This window comes from Trachymyrmex cornetzi, unplaced genomic scaffold (genome assembly GCF_001594075.2).
Source record: "Trachymyrmex cornetzi isolate Tcor2-1 unplaced genomic scaffold, Tcor1.1 scaffold67, whole genome shotgun sequence".
Classification (NCBI taxonomy): domain Eukaryota; kingdom Metazoa; phylum Arthropoda; class Insecta; order Hymenoptera; family Formicidae; genus Trachymyrmex; species Trachymyrmex cornetzi.
Window position 1 is genome coordinate 1,347,481 of NW_017299992.1, and position 22,666 is coordinate 1,370,146.

Sequence of the window (22,666 nt, forward strand, 5' to 3'; positions counted from 1 at the left end):
AGGGGGTGGGAGGGGGGAGAGAGGGGGGGAGGAATCGGTTTATTGTTCTGGGGCAAGCCTCGTTGGAACACATTACAGAGATGAAAGCAAAACTACCGCGGCTCACAGGCCTCGTAAAGGAGCTCTGACACTAGAGCCAACGAGAACGTGGCACTGCAGCATTGACCAGTCTTGCGAACTGCCGTCTCGTGGTGATGGCTTCGTGTTACCTGTTATTTTCTTCCATTACCACTTGCTTGAACACACCGGCAGGTATTTGGCTTTTTATCTCATGATTACCAAGCGTCGTCGTGCCGTCTTTCGCAATAAAGAGTTGAAGACCAGTTGCTGCAAAATGCAAATATTTATTTACTTACAAAATTTTCATAATCTTTTTTTCAATTATTCTTACTTTCCAGCGTAGAAAATTAAGAAAAAAACCAGCCAAAGTAACGTTTTAATACTTTGCGGCAAAAATCTATAGATTTTTTTTTAAATAAATGTATAATGTAGAAATATTATAGGAACCTTAGAAAAAAATAGGAAGACCTAGCGGTGCCGTTTTTGAATTAGAGTAGTTTAAATTTATAATTTAATAAAACTAGAACATGACAAGCGCGTGCTTCGCGCGCGCTACTGAACTTTTAACATTATATATACTATATATATGTACCTATACATATATGTATGTAATCATCGATTAAGGTATACATACAGGGTGAATCAGAGTCGTTGAATCAGCGTTTTACCTTATAAGATAATAATCTGTACATCTAATTATGGACTTAGCTATATAGATCGAATGCGTGGACATGCGAATTGCTGATCCAAGCGCGAAAACATGTTGGATTAGCAATTCACACGATGCATGTCTATGCATTCAATCTGTACAGTTAAGTCCATAATCAGGTGTACAGTCGATAATTTTCTCACAGGGTAAAACGCTGGTTCAATACTCTGATTCACTCTATATATATATATATATATATATAATTTTTTATTAGGTTAGTATAATTACTGATTAAAGTACAAAAATTATAATAAATCAGATTAAAAACCGTTTCAAAATGTGTTAACTAATATTGAATCTCTCTTTCTTCAGAAATGTTAAATCATAGCATAACAAAATGTTAAAAAGATGTAATAAAAACGTTTAATGTTCATTAAGGTCACATCTTGCAAACATTGTAATTTAATAGTCAGGAACATTAATTCAATATTTATTCAATATCACATAAATTTTCAAAAATGTTATTTTCTGAATTAACTTATACAGAAAATTAAACTTACAAAATTCATTTTATTTACTTTTATTTTGCAGCTTTTGAGTCATATTCTAAGAATAATTCTATTAAAACGCAAAAGAATCTCAAAATACTGCACTTTTAATTATATTTTCTTTCTATGAGTCCTTTATCTCTTTCATAAAAATAAATTACAACTTAGAGATGCTAATATGAATATTAATATATTGTTCCTAATAATACAGTGCTTTTTTTCATATCATTCTTTCTTCCTTTTCCTTTTCTCTATCTTCTTTTCCCTATCTTTCTAATCCTTTCCTCTTTCTATGAACTCCTAGTTTAGAAAGGATTCTCCTTCTCAAACGCCGAGTGGCAAGACAGGGACATGCTGTTGTCACATTTCAATTGTCTTCAGTGCTGACTAGCGTTCGTGCACACAGATACGACACATTTATGCATGTGTGTACGCTCGTTTCAAAAGTTTCTCTCTTCAGAGAGCACGCACGGAGATGCATATTTGTAGGTTTTACGCGATTAATTTTGTAGTGAGATTGTAGTCGGAGAACTTCTTTAAGGAGGTACGATCGAAAAATCAAAATGCTTCGATCTTTCTAAAAATTACACAGAATATTATTTAAAATGGAACTAATACTATGTTAAAATTTCACACCGATTGACCGTGTAATTTTTAAGAATGAAAAAGCTAAAGTCAGAGTTTTATGCATGGTATTTTATGGCAAATGCATTGAATGACCGATATATTACACCGATACATTTTTTAAAATATTTATGCCTATGGGCAGCAGACAACCCGACTTTACTGATGTGCAAGTTACGAAAGCACCCTGTACAACGTTTTTAAAATTGATGATCAAATAAAATTTATACAAAAATTTGAAATAATTTATACGAATCACGTACATTACAATAAACTTTTTTTTAAAGTTAGTTTCAGTTAAGTTTTGTCTCTAAACTATTTATTCTCGGTTAAGTTCTTGTAATTTTAATTTGCATATCAGTTATAAAAGTTTAAATTGCTGATTGAAGTGTAATTTAGTATAACCTATAATCTTAGTTTTACATATAGATTGTTTTAATTGTATATTTTATGTATTTCGAATGCGATCGGTTTATAAGGATATACAAAGTTATAAGTCTTGTGCATATTAGCAAATTGTTATAAGATTATAGCGGCATTAGTATGACTATAAATAAAAAATTTTTCGGGTTTATTAAGTTACAATGTGTTCTTATAACAGATTTATATGTTCTGATAATATCTACAACTTTTCATGAAAATGACTGCTAAATTATACGACGCTTTGCCTACCATTTTTGGCGACTATAATATAAGAGGGATGGTCTGAAGGAAAACAGAGTAAATTTAATGCTTAATTCGCTCAACCGTTAATATGTTCAAAATTAGTTTTTATTAATGTTGTACATTGAGAATGGCACAAACATTGTCGAAACATATGTATGCTTTTTAAATATTAAAGTTATTGTTTTTAGCTCGTAGCCCTTTTTTTAATTGTATTGTTCTTATTTTAGATCTTGTTCCTTCCAAATAATTCATGCAAATTGTACCTAGTTTATTACTTAGCTCCATCACAGTCGAATATGATTTCACACATATGTATAGAGGGACAAAAGTCTAAAATTCGATTTTATTTTATTCAATTTTAATTACAATTATTACAATATTACAGTATTTCCAACGCACTCATGTATGTGTAATTATAATTTCATGTTTCTTTTTCTGATATGAGATTGGCAGAATATTCGCATTAATAGGATATACGGTGACTCTGCCATTAAAGACAATGCATATGCACAGAAATAACTAATCACCAAGTATCCTATGGACGTAGCGCTCTAAAAATGAAAATTGTGACAATAAGTATATTTATTTTATTCAGGTTGAAGTTTTGATTGTTCGTGTACTTACTACGGATAGCAATTCAAAATGAGCAGATGTTTCACTATGCAAACGAATCGAATGTATGATAACCGGATTTATAAGGTAAGCGCAGTAAGAAAGTCTGCTAAGAGGAATTCAGATTTTCCATGATAAAATCTCCTTAACAATTCCTGTAATAAAGCGTTTGATAAGAATAAAATTTTTTTTTCGATATTATAAAATTGTTCTGTCATTGCCTATTACAAAATGCTTATTAAGCCTAGTATCTATCGACGCTAAAAATCCAAGATTTCGGAATTTAAATTGTCGTCTGATGAATTAGTTATCTCAAACGTAATGCATCATTGTTTCGCATTACGTTTGAGATAACTAATTTATCAGACGACAATTTAAAAAAAATATACCACTAAGGAAAATTGTGAACTTACTGCAATTATGTGGACTAAGGAACTTATAGATTGTACATAAAGATTACTGCAAAAATCGGCATCGATTTACTGAGGCAAGTTCATACGGCAATGGGTTTTTGTTAGATGTTATTCCAAAGGATTGCAGTGGAAATTAAGTTCTATTACCATTTGCAATTTATACTATATATGTAATGTCAATTTTTAATTTTAATGATGCAATCTCGTTTAATATTTTCTTAATTCGTCCATCGAAAGAGAACACGAATTTACAAATACTTTTAATATTAATAACATCATAAACATTTTATACTTAAAATTATCTAATATAACCGATTTATATTGCGACCGGAGGCGTTACGAGGGGGTCAAAATATTGTTACAAAAGAAAATATGAAATTTAATGTATTCGTATCCCTGTGTTATGCAAATTGGTGGAAATTCCTTTTTTTTTAATTGTTGGTGGTTAATTATCGTTGGCAGTGAATTGGTTCTTTAGAGATTTAGAAACCCTTGTAATGGGAAGAAAAAGCAAATTCCAGGGTAGGATGTCAAAGGCGATCCTAACGCCTCCGATTGCGACTCTTTAATATTTATTTTTATTGTTACTTTTAATTAGCTTAATTATTATGTTTTACACTAAGGATCTGATGAATGTTGAAACGTTTGTATGATTTAATATTTATATGTAATAATAAATATTAAATGTAGATTAATCATTAGCACTTAACAACGAGTTTTGTCTCGTAGCATTTCTTTTCTAGCAATATTTATTTTTACAAAGTTGTTGAGTCAGAATATTTTTATTATTTCTTATCTGTTTAATACTATTATTAAATCAACTAACCTCCGTGCTCAGTACAACACATTATTACAATCCATGCTATGCCAATGGCCCAAACAGTTCTACTTAATGCAACATAGAAAGCAGTAGACAGAAGGGATATTTGTCGTTTGTAAAGGCCAAATAACACCAAAATGTTGCAAGCAGCAGCAAGAGTCCAACATAAAATTACAATATTCTGAAATTTATACATTTTGTTTAAAATATTGTATATCAAAACAGGTCAACCGATATAGATCTCAACAATTTTCGGCGATTTCAGCGATTTATTTCCAAGTTATTGAGAATAATTTAGATATGGGTTAAATACTTCTTTCATACATTTATGCAGTATTTTCTATATTATATATTTGTGGTTTTCAGCTGTCTTGAATTGTAATGCGAGAAAAGTCAGTATCTTAACTTATAAATAATTATTCAGTATACAGTGCGGGAATGAGGTATGGAAACCCTAAAAAACCTTGAAAATTGTTAATTGTACAGAAAAGTAATTCGAGTAAAAATTATAAAGTTTAAAAAGATCTATTTATTGGTCTTATTAGTTGGTTCTCTGAAGGTTGCTCCTCCTATTTTCATTTTTAGTGTAAAAATTAATGTAAATGGAACAATTTTCAAAAGACCTGATTTTGACAAATGTTATCATATTTTTCGAATAATATTTAGAAGGTTTTAACCATCAGTTACTTACCTCAGATAATGTTAAATGATGGCGATATTTTAACTTTTAGCCTTATAATTCAGAAAGTACTTAATGAAAAAAATTTCGGGACGCCCCGTTTATACATGTATTTATGTATAATTGCAGATATAATTAAAAAACTGTCTACTTTAAAAATTTTTGTAACAATAAATCTAATATTAGTCCATTTATAATTATGGATACTTTAAATCCGCGTTCTGCATAATTAGAATTTTCTTATTATTATTTGAATTTTATTAATCGGCAGTTTATATATACATACTTCGTAACTCTAACAACTGGTTACATTAAATATTTTGTTTAAAATTAGGTATTATATACTTTACCCGTTTCAAAGCTATTTTTTTGTTAAATCTTCTTATAATGTAACCTGTAATCATTCCAATAATATATGGACCAATTCGAATCCATGGTGGGAAGTATAAGACATCTATAAGTCTGTACTGTTCGTCCAAACTGTAATAATAAAAAAGTGTTTATTTACATAATTTTACAATTAATAATACTTTGCAACTTACGTCGGAACAAATTCATAAATGTATGAGATATAACCGCTTAGGATAACCGAGGCTATCAAAATTGTACCTAGCATGACAACAGCCACGTAAAAATATCTGAAATTTATAGCTTTTATTTATTCAGATAGATGCTTTGAAAATATGTAACATTCCACAGTCAACGATCGTTTAACTTACACAGTTGACAGAATTAAAAGCGCCAGACTAATTATAAAAAATTGCATATCGATGGATAGATACCAACTCCAGGACAAGCACTACAAGAAAATTTCTCGGAATAAAAAGTCTCTCTTACATGTTTTTAAGTGTGTGATGCCAGAATGATATTACAACTAAAGATGTACTCCTAAATTTACTACCAGTACTGAAAATCTATAGTTTACGTTACGTGCACTATAAATTTTCAGTACTGGCAATAAATTTTAAAGTACTGAAAATAAATAAATAAATTGGAATACAACTTAAATTGATATTCGTACCATCGTATCATAATCAAACAGATTATTTATGTATAAGACATTTCTCCACCAGTATTTTGCGCAAGTTTGGTGTGGTCTCTCTTCAACGTAGAATTGCGACGTCTTGTCGTACCAAGCTGAGATCAATTGCGTTATTCCTATCATCATTATATAAGCCGGTGTCAACCTTAAAAGAAATTTCTAGATTCAAAAACTATAAGAAAGCAATTATTATTATATAGCTCATTGTTATTTTTAAATCGCATTTTCTTTTATTTTGTTCATACGTATCATTGATGCTCTCATGCTTATAGCTTCGTCTTTGTTTATTGTCGCGTGAATCAAGATAACGTTAGAAACGTACCGGATATATCTGTTTATTGCGATGATAAAGAATTCGTTTAACTTCTCTTTGTAATGAATCGGCTTAATTCGTTCTTTGTTTATTTTATTCTTTAAATACACGTAAGCCAATAAAAATCCGCCTAAAAAGAAATAAGTATCAATCGATACGGGTGCGTTGCTCATCACTTGAGTCAGGATACCTTCGGCGAATCTCAACGTCCATACTTTATTATCTACATATGTGAAACGACATTTGTTATGCATGGAAAACGACACGTTAGGAGATGTAAATAATCAGTTCCACAATTTTTGTGTCAGTATACACTTACCGAAATAGTCCGCCGTGTAAAATATGGTGTGAGCTATGATTATCCAAACCATGGACAGAAATCTTATGCCGTGAATGACGGCTATTTCTTCGGTGTCCAATTTTGTGTTAAACATTATCTTCGTACTTGTGTAAACGGAGAAACACATTAATACATTACCGATTCTACTTTTCTCGTTTAAAGGCGACAAATCTGCCACTGTCATCTCTTCGACCATGTTTTCTACATCTAAATCACAATTCAGAATCTGTATTGATTAAAAATCGCGAAAGATGTCGCCGGTAAGACAAGAAAGCAATTAACAAGCAAATAATTGGAAAAAACGATATTGCACTATAGGACTGAATAATATTATACAAGAGAAAAATATATCTATTCGAATTTTGAAATTTTATTAAAATAATGATTCCAATTTAGTAAAACGGTTTTAATGTGTAAAACGTGAGTGTGATTTTCTTTTGAAATACCAGGAATATAACAAAACCAGTATTACGGACAGTCCATTACCGAAGAAGCCAAAAAGGTTTTACAATTAGTTAGACATATACTTACTAACGGCAGTTTTAGTTTTTGCCTTTAAATATGTTTGATATACGAATACATCGTATATTGTTCCGCTTATCATCATGGTAAAGGTCAGCACTAAAAGAACACTGAAATGATAAAATTAATAGGTAACTGCGGGTAATATGCCAGTTGGGAGAATATGCCACTAATTTTTAGAGTAAAATGCCAGTAGTTATTTTCTCTAATAATATATAGGTTAAAGGGCTATAAACATTTTGCTGTATAATTATGTTGTAACAGGATATTCGTATAATATTGACCAAAACTTAATAAGCAAATAAATAAATATAAATAAACTTAGATTACTTGTAACACTATGTAAATATTAAGTAAAACGAATATTTATTTATGTTATGCTTACATATTATATACTTTTACTTTAAAAAATTGTCCAAAATGTAATTTGAAAATATCTAATTATTTCAGTAGGTGGATTCACGTGGACTATTCGTAGAAAGATACATTATGCTGTTAAAAACGTGTCTTAAAGTTTACTTTACATGCTGTATAACTTAATCTATCGACGTTATTACTTATATTATTATATTGGATGTATTACCTATATTATGTTATATGTGTTTATTTTCAAAATCATTAATAATGTGTTCTTGCATTAAAAAAAAGGCAAATAAATGTTAAGCATTTTTTTGTATGTGGTATATTATTCGCATGGTGGCATATTACCCATTTTTCAGCACTTTTGTATTTCTTTATTTTTAATAATAAAGAATGAAAATATTCGATTCCAACCATATACAAGTAATAAATAAAGAATGGAAGAAAACGATTAGTATGTAAAATTATTTTAAATTGAACAAATAATTACTCAAAAATCTAATTTCGTTCAAGTGTGGCATATTCACGGCACGTCCGCTATATACAGATATCTCTTCCATCGCTTTCTCAAATTCTCGGAAGAGACATGAAAATTTAACGTACATTATTATTTTATTTGTAAAGTTAATTTTTTATTGTCTTTATGTTTTTCGACATACCATATGAAAGGTATCGCTCCATTTAACAGCCATTGGTGATCATCCTTTAAGTTTTTTACCTGTATCAAATTGAGGTCCACGGAATAGAGATCATTGATTAAAAGAACTCTATCCCGAAATATTGCCTCTAGAATGAAACTTATATTACTCGTGGAACAGGATGCGGGCAAACAGAGACCGAGCGTAATCAGATCCTAAAATATATATAAAATTTTTACATATAGGGTATATAAAAAGTACAGGAATTCCTGAATATCTCGAAAAATATAAGTTTTATAAAAAAAATATTTCAGACAAAAGTTGTAAAGTTTAGAAAGATTTATTTACACTAAAAGTAAAAATAAACGTAACAACTTTCAAAGGCTACGATTTTGACAAATGTTATCAAGGTCATGACGCTGAAAAATATTTAAAATGTTTTACATCAGTTAGACATCTTAGATAATAGGTACTAATTAACTAATGCCGACGATACTGTAACTTTTTTTTGAGTAATGAAGCTCAAAAAGTACTCCAAGAAAAAATATTTTGTTATAGCATTTTGAAGAGCTTTCGAGATAAGCTAAGAATATGCAATAAAAAATTTGGGGATTTTATTTAAAAAAATCGATGTGACTTTGATCTGATATTGGTAACACTATCCAAGGTCAAATAATTAATGAGATCAAAATGAATAAATCTTTTTAACCCCCCTACAACTTTTGTTTGAAACATTTTTTTTTATGAAATTTTATTTTTCGAAATATCTAGGGTTCCGATACTTATTTGTTTGTTAATAGTTTTACATGTTTTTCATAATTTCACATTGAAAAATTTGAATACTTATCTATTAAAGAGATCACGTAAGTGCCAAATGAGCTGTAAGTCAATTTTAGTACAATGGGCCTTCTATAATAAGCCATTAGTCATATATCAGAAGTTAGAAGCTAAAAATTGACCAATCGTAGCCGTTAATTTTAAGCTTCTGTCTTCTGATTTATGATTAATGGCTTATTGTAGAAGGTCCATAACTTTTATCTCTTTTTACGATTTACGACATTACACATGTTATGTGACCTAAAGACTAAATTTAGCGTGTTTAAGCCCATTTGCAATAAATATTACTATTGAACAAATTTAATTTGTTCACATTGATTTTAAAGTACACTGAGAAAAAATGTACTAAATTTTAATAAATATCTGTTTGAACGGTACCAACTATATTTTAAATAATAAACATATATTTTTTTAAAACAAGAATCATTAATTTGATTTATAATTTTTCTATTTAGTATTTATTAATAATATTATTTTTCTATTTAGTATTTATTTATAATATCATTTTTCTATTTCATATTTATTTAAATATTTATTCATAACAATTAAATATTAAGTTAGTACTATTCAAATAAATACTTATTAAAATTTAATACATTTTTTCCCATGTAAATAAGATTTATTTAGATTGTAATACAGAAAGATGCATGAAATGTTCGATTTAGGATTGCCTGACATATTGTTAAAAAATTGGACTTGAAATAAAAATTTAAAATCTATAATAAAAAACCACACACATTGATTAATTAAAAAGATGGTATATTCTAGATAATCTCAAGAAGAAAGAACTTACCTCAGTTAATATATTGACGTGATACTGAAGAGTACTGTTATGTCTGATATAAGCAACGAAGTAATTCAGTTGGAAAGGTGGGAACTCATTCTGCGGATCGCGGTATCGCGTGTTATTTAATATGTGTCGTTTTGCGATCTCGAAGGGAGTCCTATTCATTATATCGAGGCACTGACTACGACTTCCAAGCCAAAAATTATTTCCATAAAGGAAACCTGATTTGAGTTCGCCACTAGAATCCAATGCTTGAAGACAAAAATACACAAGTCTTATTATATTTATGTACCAAGTAGTATAAGCGAATCAACTAATCAGAAGCTTTCCTTTCCTCTCATTCCATAGAAAAGAAGAATTTCGATTGATTGATTCCCACTATGCATTATGCGTTATGCAAGAGTCTATGCTGCGGCCATAAGCGTTTATTGAACTAGGTCACAAATGGCGGTCGAAATTGCCAATAGGAAGGTTATCGGCATTACGGCTCCAATAAAAGGAATGCATTATTTTGATATATCTAGAGCCTTATGTCTGAGAACGCGGCAGCGGCTCAGTCTACTGAGGGTGCTTTCCAATTGCAATATCACTAGACACTTTCGTGTACACGGCGACACAAGTTGCGTTCCAATTGTTCGTTATTGTCGACACAACACTACACATTCGTACTCAGTCGAAGGGTGTGTAAGCTTGTGTTTTCTAGTGACAATTACATATTACTAACTGCGGCGACTATAAATAAGGTTGGAAGACTTTGAGTGATGGGCACTTTTACTTTTTCTTGTTTAATATAGGCGGAAAAAACTACATTTATTCTAACTTCATCCGAAACGGATCTCAACCGTGCACAACGTACATATTCTGTTCCAATTGAATCGTGCACACAATTGAAACGTTACACTTTGTGCATCACTGTATACGTTTGTGTTAAGATGTGTTAAGCAATTGGGGAGCATCCTGTAACACATCTCGTTGCGAACACATCTATGATAGATGTTTTTGTTTTACAATCGTGCATGATTGTCTGAGATATTTGATTTCTATTTCGGTAGTAAGTGCAGTTCTTACTTATCCAGATAGCACTGGATATCCCAAGAACGTCCATTTTAAGTCCAAATTACATTAGCACGTTCATGAACGTGGGAAAATAGGATGCATTCCGTTTCACGCATGATGTACATGACGCATCATATAGCCTTGTTTAATATTCAGTGAATTTTTCCATCAACGGAAATTGCGTCCGATAAATAATTTTTGCGCTTTTTTGTCGACTTCAACCAGATGCGCATGTTGCATCATTTAATCTTGTTTAATTCAGTGAATAACAAGGATAAATAGTGCAATATGCGCTTGATCATATATGAAATGGATGCACCTATGGACATTCATACGTCTGTCCAGGTAAAAAAGGTTTTATGTATAAATATGTATAAATATGTATAAATATATGTATAAACATATCGTAAAGTAAAAGAGGTCATACACACAATTTACGCTAAAAGAAACAATTTTTCCCTTTTGCAAAATTGCGTCTGACAAGTAATTTTTGCAAAAGAGCAGGTTGAAATTATACGAGTAAACACGAAAATTATTTTTCGAATGTAATTTTACTACAGAAAAAAATTGTTCGTTTTGGCACAAAAAACAACTTTTTCCGTCAGCAGAATTGCGTCCGATAAGTAATTTTTGTAGAAGAGCAAGTTGAAGTCAACAAATAAGCGCAAAAATTATTTATCAAATGCAATTTCGTTAAAGGAAAAAGTTGTTTGTTTTAGCATAAAGTATTACATCTTGTACTTCGCGGGGCGAATTTGGAAACACACCGTATATAAAATTATGCGTAATTATGAATGAGCAATTTTTTTACACATACTATAGAAATCAAAGCCTTAAACGAGCTGGATTTTAAATGCTTGTATTATTCTTGTGTGAATTTATATATTACTTATGTAGTCCCTAGAAACGCGCGCCGAAGAGATTGAAAAATCATTTCGGCGTTTCTGGGGACTACATATGTAGTATATAAATTTACACAAAAATCATACAAGCATTTAAAATCCAGCTAGACCGTGTAAGGTCTTAGTAATGGCGTTACTTATTACAGTGACAAACCGATTGAACTTACAATAATTTCATTAATATTAACAGTAAGAAACTGAAATCATAACACAATACTAATATGGCAATACTAATATAGCAATACTAATACTAATATGGCATGTATCAGAGTAGTTGCGGGAAAATTACCCTCACTCCTCCTATTTTTTCAGATTTCTGCGGCATAAATCCCAGTACGGCGTATTTGCCGGAGTTACCCTAATCACTATTGCAACAAGCTCTTCAAAAACAAGAGATGTCCAAAATCAGTACATAACAGGTCCATAGTAGGTCCAAAATTAGATGTTTTTTAGATATTCTATGGACGTATATAAAGTTGTTGCAAATGTACATCCTATGGACATTCATAGAACATAATTTCGACTTACTATGGATATTTCAATGTCCAGAATCGGAAGTCCAGTGGACGTACAATGGACGTCCATGTGCTATTTGGGAATATGATTACTGACAATCCTCTGATTTATTTTTTTTATAAACAAAGATAAAATTAAGCAACGAGATTGATTTAGTTTCGGAGTGTAGATAATTCTTTAATGATACAATGAAACAATTCAGCATGAAGTAAATGCGAGATTGCTCATGTGATCTTTCTTGATTTTGCATTTTACTTTTTCGATCCGATAAGTATAAAAAATTAATCATGATTAAGAATGAATTTTACTTACTTTTTAAACCCCACAGTATCCGTTGATCAACAGCGTCTAGGAAATCTCGTAATTCCGTTGCACATGTTGCCGAACCGAGAACACTAGCTCTCGAGGCGATGGCATAGGCGGGTAATAAATGAATAACATTGTTCTCGTTAGAACCATGAAATTGTGCAGAAACGCAGAATAACGTGACGAAGTGGCAGATATACGAAATAAACGCGATATAATACATGTTTTATAATCCAAAAATTACAATCACTTTTACTTATCCGTTAATGCAAACTGTGGTCGATATCGACCATGAAGTGATCAATTTCAGAAATACAATAGAGATAGAATGAAGTGTAAAGAATTTTTTTGCTCATGTAAAGAATTTCCTTAATACACAGGTCTAGAATGATTTTCTTCGTCGAGATAAAGAAAACACGTTTATCCCGTTGAACCGTAAACTAAAAATGCGTTGTTTATTAATTTCGTCCGTGCAAACGTTAGTGTAATGTTTTAGAGTTTTATTAGAAAATATTTTCTATTTGATTTGTATAATGCAGATTAATATTCGCCATCGAAATTTGACGACCAGGACAAGACTGGTTTATATAGGGAGAAGTTAATGGATTTGTAGTGGAAAAACCGAAATGTCCTCCGCCCTCCCCGCGACACCTTTTTCGACGTCGTCACGGAGCCCCACTACGTTACGTGCACTGCGTTTGAATACGTCGACATCTTGAATATAGCAATCTATGTAACAAAAAAACATTTATTAATGAAAAACTAATAAAATATTTTATAAATTTTTGTACAATAGTTCTGTGATTATGATACGCTTTACTGGTAATGCAGAATAAGATTAGATCACAAATCCGGCGGGGAATGAGACAAGAGAAATTGAATTTGATTCTAGTATAGTGTAAAATTCAATAATATTATATAAAGTATGTAATACTTATTTGTATTAATAATACAAATAATATCTGACTTAATCTAACATAAATGATATTTAATTCATATTTAAAAATATATAATTATAAATATTTGTAATTATAAAACAAATATTTATTACATAGACATTTCAAAACAAAAATAATTTTTTCATAATTATAAATATTTATAATTACGACTTTACTGATGTGTAAGTTACGAAAGCACCCTGTACAAACGTTATTAAAATTGATCAAATATAATTTTTGCAAAAATTTGAAATAATTTATATGAATCACGCAAATTATAACAAACTTTTTTTAAAGTTAGTTTTAGTTAAGTTTTGTCTCTAATCCTAACTCTTGGTTAAGTTCTTGTAATTCTAATTTGTATATCAGTTACAAACGTTTAAATTGCGGATTGAAGTGTAATTTAGTATAACCTAACCTTAGTTTTACATATTAATTGTTTTAATTGTATATTTTATGTATTTCGAATGCGATCGGTTTATACTGGAATCAAATTAGGTTTTTATCTCGGAACCGGTTCAACCAACTCGGATTGTAATGATTTTTTTTTAAATATCACAAATTAAAAATACTAAAACTTTTATAGGTTAAAAATTGACGGTTTTTATTAATTCATTAATTTTTTTAAAAATCCCTTTATATAGTGTTTTAGATTTGATTTTGAACCTAAAATCGTAGATTGACTACGTTTTAATTCGTATAATTAAAACAATAACATATAATGTAAAAAAATTCATGAATAAATAAAAACCGTCAATTTATAACCTATAAAAGTTTTAGTATTTTTAATTTGTGACATTTAAAAACAAATCATTAAAATCCGAGTTGGTTGAACCGGTTCCGAGATAACGCTCGTTTTCCGTCTGATTTGACTGTACTATTATAAGGATATACAAAGTTTTAAGTCTTGTGCATATTAGCAAATTGTTATAAGATTATAGCGGCATTAGTATGACTATAAATAAAAAATCTTTCGGGTTTATTAAGTTACAATGTGTTCTTTTAACAGATTTATATGTTCTGATAATATCTACAACTTTTTTTTCATGAAAATGACTATACTAAATTATATGACGCTTTGCCTACCATCTTTGGCGACTATAATATAAGAGGGATGGTCTGAAGGAAAGCAGAGTAAATTTAACGCTTAATTCGCTCAACCGTTAATATGTTCAAAATTAGTTTTTATTAATGTTGTACATTGAGAATGGCACAAACATTGTCGAAACATATGTATGCTTTTTAAATATTAAAGTTATTGTTTTTAGCTCGTAGCCCTTCTTTTAATTGTATTGTTCTTATTTTAGATCTTGTTCTTTCCAAATAATTCATGCAAATTGTACCTAGTTTATTCCTTAGCTCCATCACAGTCGAATATGATTTCACACATATGTATAGAGGGACAAAAGTCTAAAATTCGATTTTATTTTATTCAATTTTAATTACAATTATTACAATATTACATTATTTCCATCGCACTCATGTATGTGTAATTATAATTTCATGTTTCTTTTTCTGATATGAGATTGGCAGAATATTCGCATTAATAGGATATACGGTGACTCTGCCATTAAAGACAATGCATATGCACAGAAATAACTAATCACCAAGTATCCTATGGACGTAGCGCTCTAAAAATGAAAATTGTGACAATAAGTATATTTATTTTATCGAGGTTGAAGTTTTGATTGTTCGTGTACTTACTATGGACAGCAATTCAAAATGAGTAGATGTTTCACTATGCAAACGAATCGAATGTATGATAACCGGATTTATAAGGTAAGCGCAGTAAGAAAGTCTGCTAAGAGGAATCCAGATTTTCCATGATAAAATCTCCTTAACAATGCCTGTAATAAAGCGTTTGATAAAAATAAAATTTTTTTTTCGAAATTATAACATTGTTCTGTCATTGCCTATTACAAAATGCTTAATAAGCCTTGTATCTATCGACGCTAAAAATTCAAGATTTCGGAATTTAAATTGTCGTCTGATGAATGTAATGCGAAACAATGATGCATTACGTTTGAGATAACTAATTTATCAGACGACAATTTAAAAAGAATGTACCACTAAGGAAAATTGTGAATTTACTGCAATTATGTGGACTAAAAAACTTGTAGATTGTACATAAAGATTACTGCAAAAATCGGCATCGATTTACTGAGGCAAGTTCATACGGCAATGGATTTTTGTCAGATGTTATTCCAAATGATTGCAGTGGAAAATAAGTTCTATTACCATTTGCAATTTATGCTATATATCTAATGTCAATTTTTAATTTTATATAATGATGCATTCTCGTTTAATATTTTTTTAATTCGTCCATTGAAAGAGAACACGAATTTACAAATACTTTTAATATTAACAACGTCATAATCATTTTATACTTAAAATTATCTAATATATGTAACCGATTTATATTGCGACCGGAGGCGTTACAAGGCATTAAGCAGGTACGCTACAGCGTAGAGCATAAAATTTGGAAGGACATAAAATTTTAATAGCCAGCGCTACTCCTGTAAATATATAGCTCTAGTAGCTTGATATTTTAAATCAATTAACTAAAAGTGATTTTCTGGAAACCTTTTCAAATTTAACAATAGCGTTATAGATCTTATTAATTGCGCTAATGTCTGTGGCAACTGTGCACACAGAGAAAAAGATTTCTTTGGATGTAATAAATTTTATCGTATCCAAATAAATTTGTTATTTGGAATGGTGCAAACAAACCAATGTTTGAATCAATAAGACAGATTATTTGAATTTGAAATAATGTATATCTTTGTCTTAAATACATTATTTGTTTGAACAGATAATATCTATCTTCAGTATTCGCGTGATCAACTGTACGGCACAAACATAATTGATGTAGCACATAGCACTGCCCGTTTAATTCTGTTGTCAGACGTAAAAGCCATTGTTCCCATATTTTCGGTCAAAAAATGTAGTGACTATTCTAAGAAAGCAATTATTTGAATGGAATAACCTATAACCTCTATGAATATATATTTTGCCATTTTCAAATAAACAATTTGTTTCATTGTTTGTATTTATTGTAACCAAATAATATATTATTAAATTGTAAGATATTACTTCAAATAATAATGTTATTTCTGTCAAGCAATAGAGATTTCTCATATAAAACTACAAAATTTTTATTCGAACAAATAATATTACGTAGGTACCAGCATATGTTGTTTCAATAAAACAAATTTTAGTCAAATAAATAGGAATACTAAATCCAAAGAAACCTTTTTCCCTGTGCTGAGGCATCTTTATCAAAATTATAAATAATAAAGTTATCTGAGAAATACAATGACGCAGACATGGTCATGATGTGATTTAACTATAATATCAATTAAAAAAGAATTGGCGAACAGTTTTGATTACATAATCAGTCTTGATTACGTAATAATTGAAGTTACGTAAACGTATACTTGATGACGTAATCAAAATATTTTCAAAAATCAAGCTACAAAATTTAATAGTATAATAGTATAAAATATAGTATGTTGCAAAATATATAAGCGTCAAAATATTGTTATAAAAGAAAATATGTGATTTATTGTATTCGTATTCCTGTGTTATGCAAATTGGTAGAAATTCCTTCTTTTTTTTTAGTTGTTGGTTAATTATCGTTGGCGGTGAATTTGTTCTTCAGAGACTTAGAAATCCTGATGGGAAGTAAAATTAAATTCCAGCGTAGGATGCCACTCACACACAAAGGCGATCGTAACGTCTCCGATTGCGACTCTTTTAAATTAATTTTTATTGTTACTATTAATTAGCTTAATTATTCTGTTTTACACAAAGAATCTGATGAATGTTGAAACGTTTGTATGATTTAATGTTTATATGAACTAATAAATATTAAATGTAGGTTAATCATTAGCACTTAACAACGAGTTTTGCCTCGTAGCCTTTCTTTTCCAGCAATTTTTATTTTTACAAAGTTGTTGAGTCAGAATATTTTTAATATTTCTTATCTGTTTAATACTATTATTAAATCAACTAACCTCCGTGCTCAGTATAACACATTATTACAATCCATGCTATGCCAATGGCCCAAACAGTTCTACTTAATGCAACATAGATAGCAGTAGACAGAAGGGATATTTGTCGTTTGTAAAGGCCAAATAACACCAAAATGTTGCAAGCAGCAGCAAGAGTCCAACATAAAATTACAATATTCTGAAATTTATACATTTTGCTTAAAATATTGTATATCAAAACAGGTCAACCGATATAGATCTCAACAATTTTCGGCGATTTCAGCGATTTATTTCCAAGTTATTGAGAATAATTTAGATATGGGTTAAATACTTCTTTCATACATTTATGCAGTATTTTCTATATTATATATTTGTGGTTTTCAGCTGTCTTGAATTGTAATGCGAGAAAAGTCAGTATCTTAACTTATAAATAATTATTCAGTATACAGTGCGGGAATGAGGTATGGAAACCCTAAAAAAAGAATGAGATAGAAACACTAAAAAACCTTGAAAATTGTTAATTGTACAGAAAAGTAATTCGAGTAAAAGTTGTAAAGTTTAAAGGATCTATTTATTGGTCTTATTAGTTTGTCCTTTGAAGGTTGCGTCTCCTATTTTTATTTTAGTGTAAAAATTAATATAAATGGAACAATTTCCAAAAGACCTGATTTTGACAAATATCATGTTTTTCGAATAATATTTAGAAGATTTTAACCATCAGTTAGTTACCTCAGATAATGTTAAATGATAGCGATATTTTAACTTTTTAGCCTTATAATTCAGAAAGTACTTAACGAAAAAAATTTCGGGACACCCCGTTTATACATGTCTGTATGTATAATTGTAGATATAATTAAAAAACTGTCTACTTTTAAAATTTTTGTAACAATAAATCTAATATTAGCCCATTTATAACTTTAGATACTTTAAATCCGCGTTCTGCATAATTAGAATTTTCTTATTATCATCTCAATTTTATTAATCGGCAGTTTATATATACCTACTTCGTAACTCTAACAATTGGTTACATTAAATATTTTGATTAAAATTAGGTATTATATACTTTACCCGTTTCAAGGCTATTTTTTTGTTAAATCTTCTTATAATGTAACCTGTAATCATTCCAATGATATATGGACCAATTCGAATCCATGGTGGGAAGTATAAGACATCTATAAGTCTGTACTGTTCGTCCAAACTGTAATAATAAAAAAGTGTTTATTTACTTAATTAGTTTCACAATTAATAAGATACTTTGCAACTTACGTCGGAACATATTCATAAATGTATGAGATATAGCCGCTTAAGATAACCGAGGTTATCAAAATTGTACCTAGTATGACAACAGCTACGTAAAAATATCTGAAATTTATAGCTTTTATTTATTCAGATATAGATGCTTTGAAAATATGTAACATTCCACAGTCAACGATCGTTTAACTTACACAGTTGACAGAATTAAAAGCGCCAGACTGATTATAAAGAATTGCATATCGCTGGATAGATACCAACTCCAGGACAAGCACTACAAGAAAATTTCTCGGAATAAGAAGTCTCTCTTACATGTTTTTAAGTGTGTGATGCCAGAATGATATTACAACTAAAGATGTACTCCTAAATTTACTACCAGTACTGAAAATCTATAGTTTACGTTACGTGCACTATAAATTTTCAGTACTGGCAATAAATTTTAAAGTACTGAAAATAAATAAATAAATTGGAATACAACTTAAATTGATATTCGTACCATCGTATCATAATCAAACAGATTATTTATGTATAAGACATTTCTCCACCAGTATTTTGCGCAAGTTTGGTGTGGTCTCTCTTCAACGTAGAATTGCGACGTCTTGTCGTACCAAGCTGAGATCAATTGCGCTATTCCTATTATCATTATATAAGCCGGTGTCAACCTTAAAAGAAATTTCTAGATTCAAAAACTATAAGAAAGCAATTATTATTATATAGCTCATTGTTATTTTTAAATCGCATTTTCTTTTATTTTGTTCATATGTATCATTGATGCTCTCATGCTTATAGCTTCGTCTTTGTTTATTGTCGCGTGAATCAAGATAACGTTAGAAACGTACCGGATATATCTGTTTATTGCGATGATAAAGAATTCGTTTAGCTTCTCTTTGTAATGAATCAGCTTAATTCGTTCTTTGTTTATTTTATTCTTTAAATACACGTAAGCCAGTAAAAATCCGCTTAAAAAGAAAAAAGTGTCAACCGATACGGGTGCGTTGCTCATTACTTGAAAGGGGATAATATCGGCGAATCTCATCGTCCATATTTTATTATCTACATATGTTAAACGACGATCGTTATGCATGGAAAATGGCACATCAAGAGTTAATTAATCAGTTCTATTATTTTTGCGTCAATACACTTACCGCAATATTCCCATGAGAAAAGTAGGCTATGGCCAATGATTATCCAAACCATGGACAGAAATCTTATGCCGTGAATGACGGCTATTTCTTCGGTGTCCAATTTTGTGTTAAACAATATCTTCGTACTTGTGTAAACGGAGAAACACATTAATACGTTACCGATTCTACTTTTCTCGTTTAAAGGCAACAAATCTGTCACTGTCATCTCTTCGACCACGTTTTCTACATCTAAATCACAATTCAGAATCTGTATTGATTAAAAATCGCGAAAGATGTCGCCGGTAAGACAAGAAAGCAATTAACAAGCAAATAATTGGAAAAAACGATATTGCACTATAGGACTGAATAACATTATACAAGAGAAAAATATATCTATTCGAATTTTGGAATTTTATTAAAATAATGATTCCAATTTAGTAAAACGGTTTTAATGTGTAAAACGTGAGCGTGACTTTCTTTTGAAATACCAGGAATATAACAAAACCAGTATTACGGACAGTCCATTACCGAAGAAGCCAAAAAGGTTTTACAATTAGTTGGACATATACTTACTAACGGCAGTTTTAGTCTTTGCCTTTAAATATGTTTGATATATGAATATATCGTATATTGTACCGCTTATCATCATGGTAAAGGTCAGCACTAAAAGAACACTGAAATGATAAAATTAATAGGTGACTGCGGGTAATATGCCAGTTGGGGGAATATGGCACTAATTTTTAGAGTAAAATGCCAGTAGTTATTTTCTCTAATAATATTTAGGTTAAAGGGCTATAAATTAACATCTTGCCGTATAATTCTGTTGTGACAGGATATTCGTATAATATTGACCAAAACTTAATAAGCAAATAAATAAACATAAATGTTTATTTATTTGCTTATTACTGTATTATATTAATTTACTGCTTAATTCAAAAATCTGAATAGAGAATTCAGTTTTTCAATGGATTAAATTTTCTTGATTACTGAAATTTTCTTAGATTACTTGTAACACTATGTAAATATTAAGTAAAACAAATATCTATTTATGTCATGCTTACACATTACATACTTTTACTTTAAAAAATGGTCCAAAATGTAATTTGATAATATCTAATTGTTGCAGTAGGTGGACTCACGTGGACTGTTCGTAGGAAGATATATTTATGCTGTTAAAAACGTGTCTTAAAGTTTACTTTACATACTGTATAACTTAATCTATTGAAGTTATTACTTATATTCTTATATTGGTTGTATTACCTATATTATGTTATATGTGTTTATTTTCAAAATCATTAATAATGTGTTCTTGCATTAAAAAAAAGCCAAATAAATGTTATACTAAGCATTTTTTGGTATGTGGCTTATTATTCGCATGGTGGCATATTAACTTTTTTTCATCACTTTTGTATTTCTTTATTTTTAATAATAAAAAATGAAAATATTCGATTCCAACCATATACAAATAATAAATAAAGAATGGTAGAAAACGATTAATATGTAAAATTATTTTAAATTGAACAAATAATTACTCAAAAATCTAATTTCATATAAGTGTGGCATATTCACGTCACGTCCGTTATATACTGATATCTCCTTCCATCGCTTTCTCAAATTCTCGGAAGAGACATGAAAATTTAACGTATATTATTATTTTATTTGTAAATTTAATTTTTTATTATTTTTATGTTTTTCGACATACCATATGAAAGGTATCGCACCATTTAACAGCCATTGGTGATCATCCTTTAAGTTTTTTACCTGGATCAAATTGAGGTCCACGGAATAGAGATCATTGATTAAAAGAACTCTATCCCGAAATATTGCCTCTAGAATGAAACTTATATTACTCGTGGAACAGGATGCGGGCAAACAGAGACCGAGCGTAATCAGATCCTAAAATATATATAAAATTTTTACATATAGGGTATATAAAAAGTACAGGAATCCCTGAATATCTCGAGAAATATAAGTTTTATGAAAAAAATATTTCAGACAAAAGTTTTAAAGTTTAGAAAGATTTATTTACATTAAAAGTAAAAATAAACGTAACAACTTTCAAAGGCTACGATTTTGACAAATATTATCAAAGTCATGACGCTGAAAAACATTTAAAATGTTTTACATCAGTTAGACATCTTAGATAATAGGTACTAATTAACTAATGCCGACGATACTGTAACTTTTAAGTCATGAAGCTCAAAAAGTACTCCAAGAAAAAATATTTTGTTATAGCGTTTTGAAGAGCTTTCGAGATAAGCTAAGAATATGCAATAAAAAATTAGGGTTTTTATTTAAAAAAAATCGATGTGACTTTGATCTGATATTGGTAACACTATCCAAGGTCAAATAACACAGGCCTGCAAAATTAGAGGTGTTGAAAGTTGATTGGGATTTAACTACGTGTTTTCTTACGTAATTTTTCGAACTGAATCCGAATCCGGCGGCAGAATTGCTCTATCACGTCAGGTTTTTGAGAAAAGTGAGGTTAAAGGTGTCAAAATTGACGTTTTGTGACATATTTGTGATTTTTTTGCTAGCGAAGAAAATTTTTTTTTCTACTTTCGTTTACGCCATCTGAAAGTGTCAACATTTATCTTCAAAATATATTTTTTTTAACGCCGTACGTTTTTTTTTCACCGAGATAATCTCTGTGTAGTCACACAAAGAA

At 29.8% G+C, this 22,666-nt stretch overlaps 1 protein-coding gene and 1 pseudogene across 1 annotated transcript in view; both read right to left on the reverse strand.

Annotated features, from left to right (window-relative positions):
* Positions 1-2,946: 2,946 nt before the first annotated feature.
* LOC108767204 (nose resistant to fluoxetine protein 6-like) lies at positions 2,947-12,913 on the reverse strand (annotated as a pseudogene).
* A 2,194-nt stretch (positions 12,914-15,107) lies between these two features.
* LOC108767329 (nose resistant to fluoxetine protein 6-like) overlaps positions 15,108-22,666 on the reverse strand; it is a 12,209-nt gene continuing 4,650 nt past the window's right edge. Inside the window, 12 exon segments of the mRNA XM_018517126.1 lie at positions 15,108-15,146; positions 15,149-15,259; positions 15,333-15,475; positions 17,645-17,819; positions 18,689-18,818; positions 18,887-18,982; positions 19,066-19,145; positions 19,368-19,533; positions 19,711-19,924; positions 20,017-20,244; positions 20,569-20,669; positions 21,698-21,891. Coding sequence (XP_018372628.1) covers positions 15,108-15,146; positions 15,149-15,259; positions 15,333-15,475; positions 17,645-17,819; positions 18,689-18,818; positions 18,887-18,982; positions 19,066-19,145; positions 19,368-19,533; positions 19,711-19,924; positions 20,017-20,244; positions 20,569-20,669; positions 21,698-21,891 — 1,677 coding nt within the window.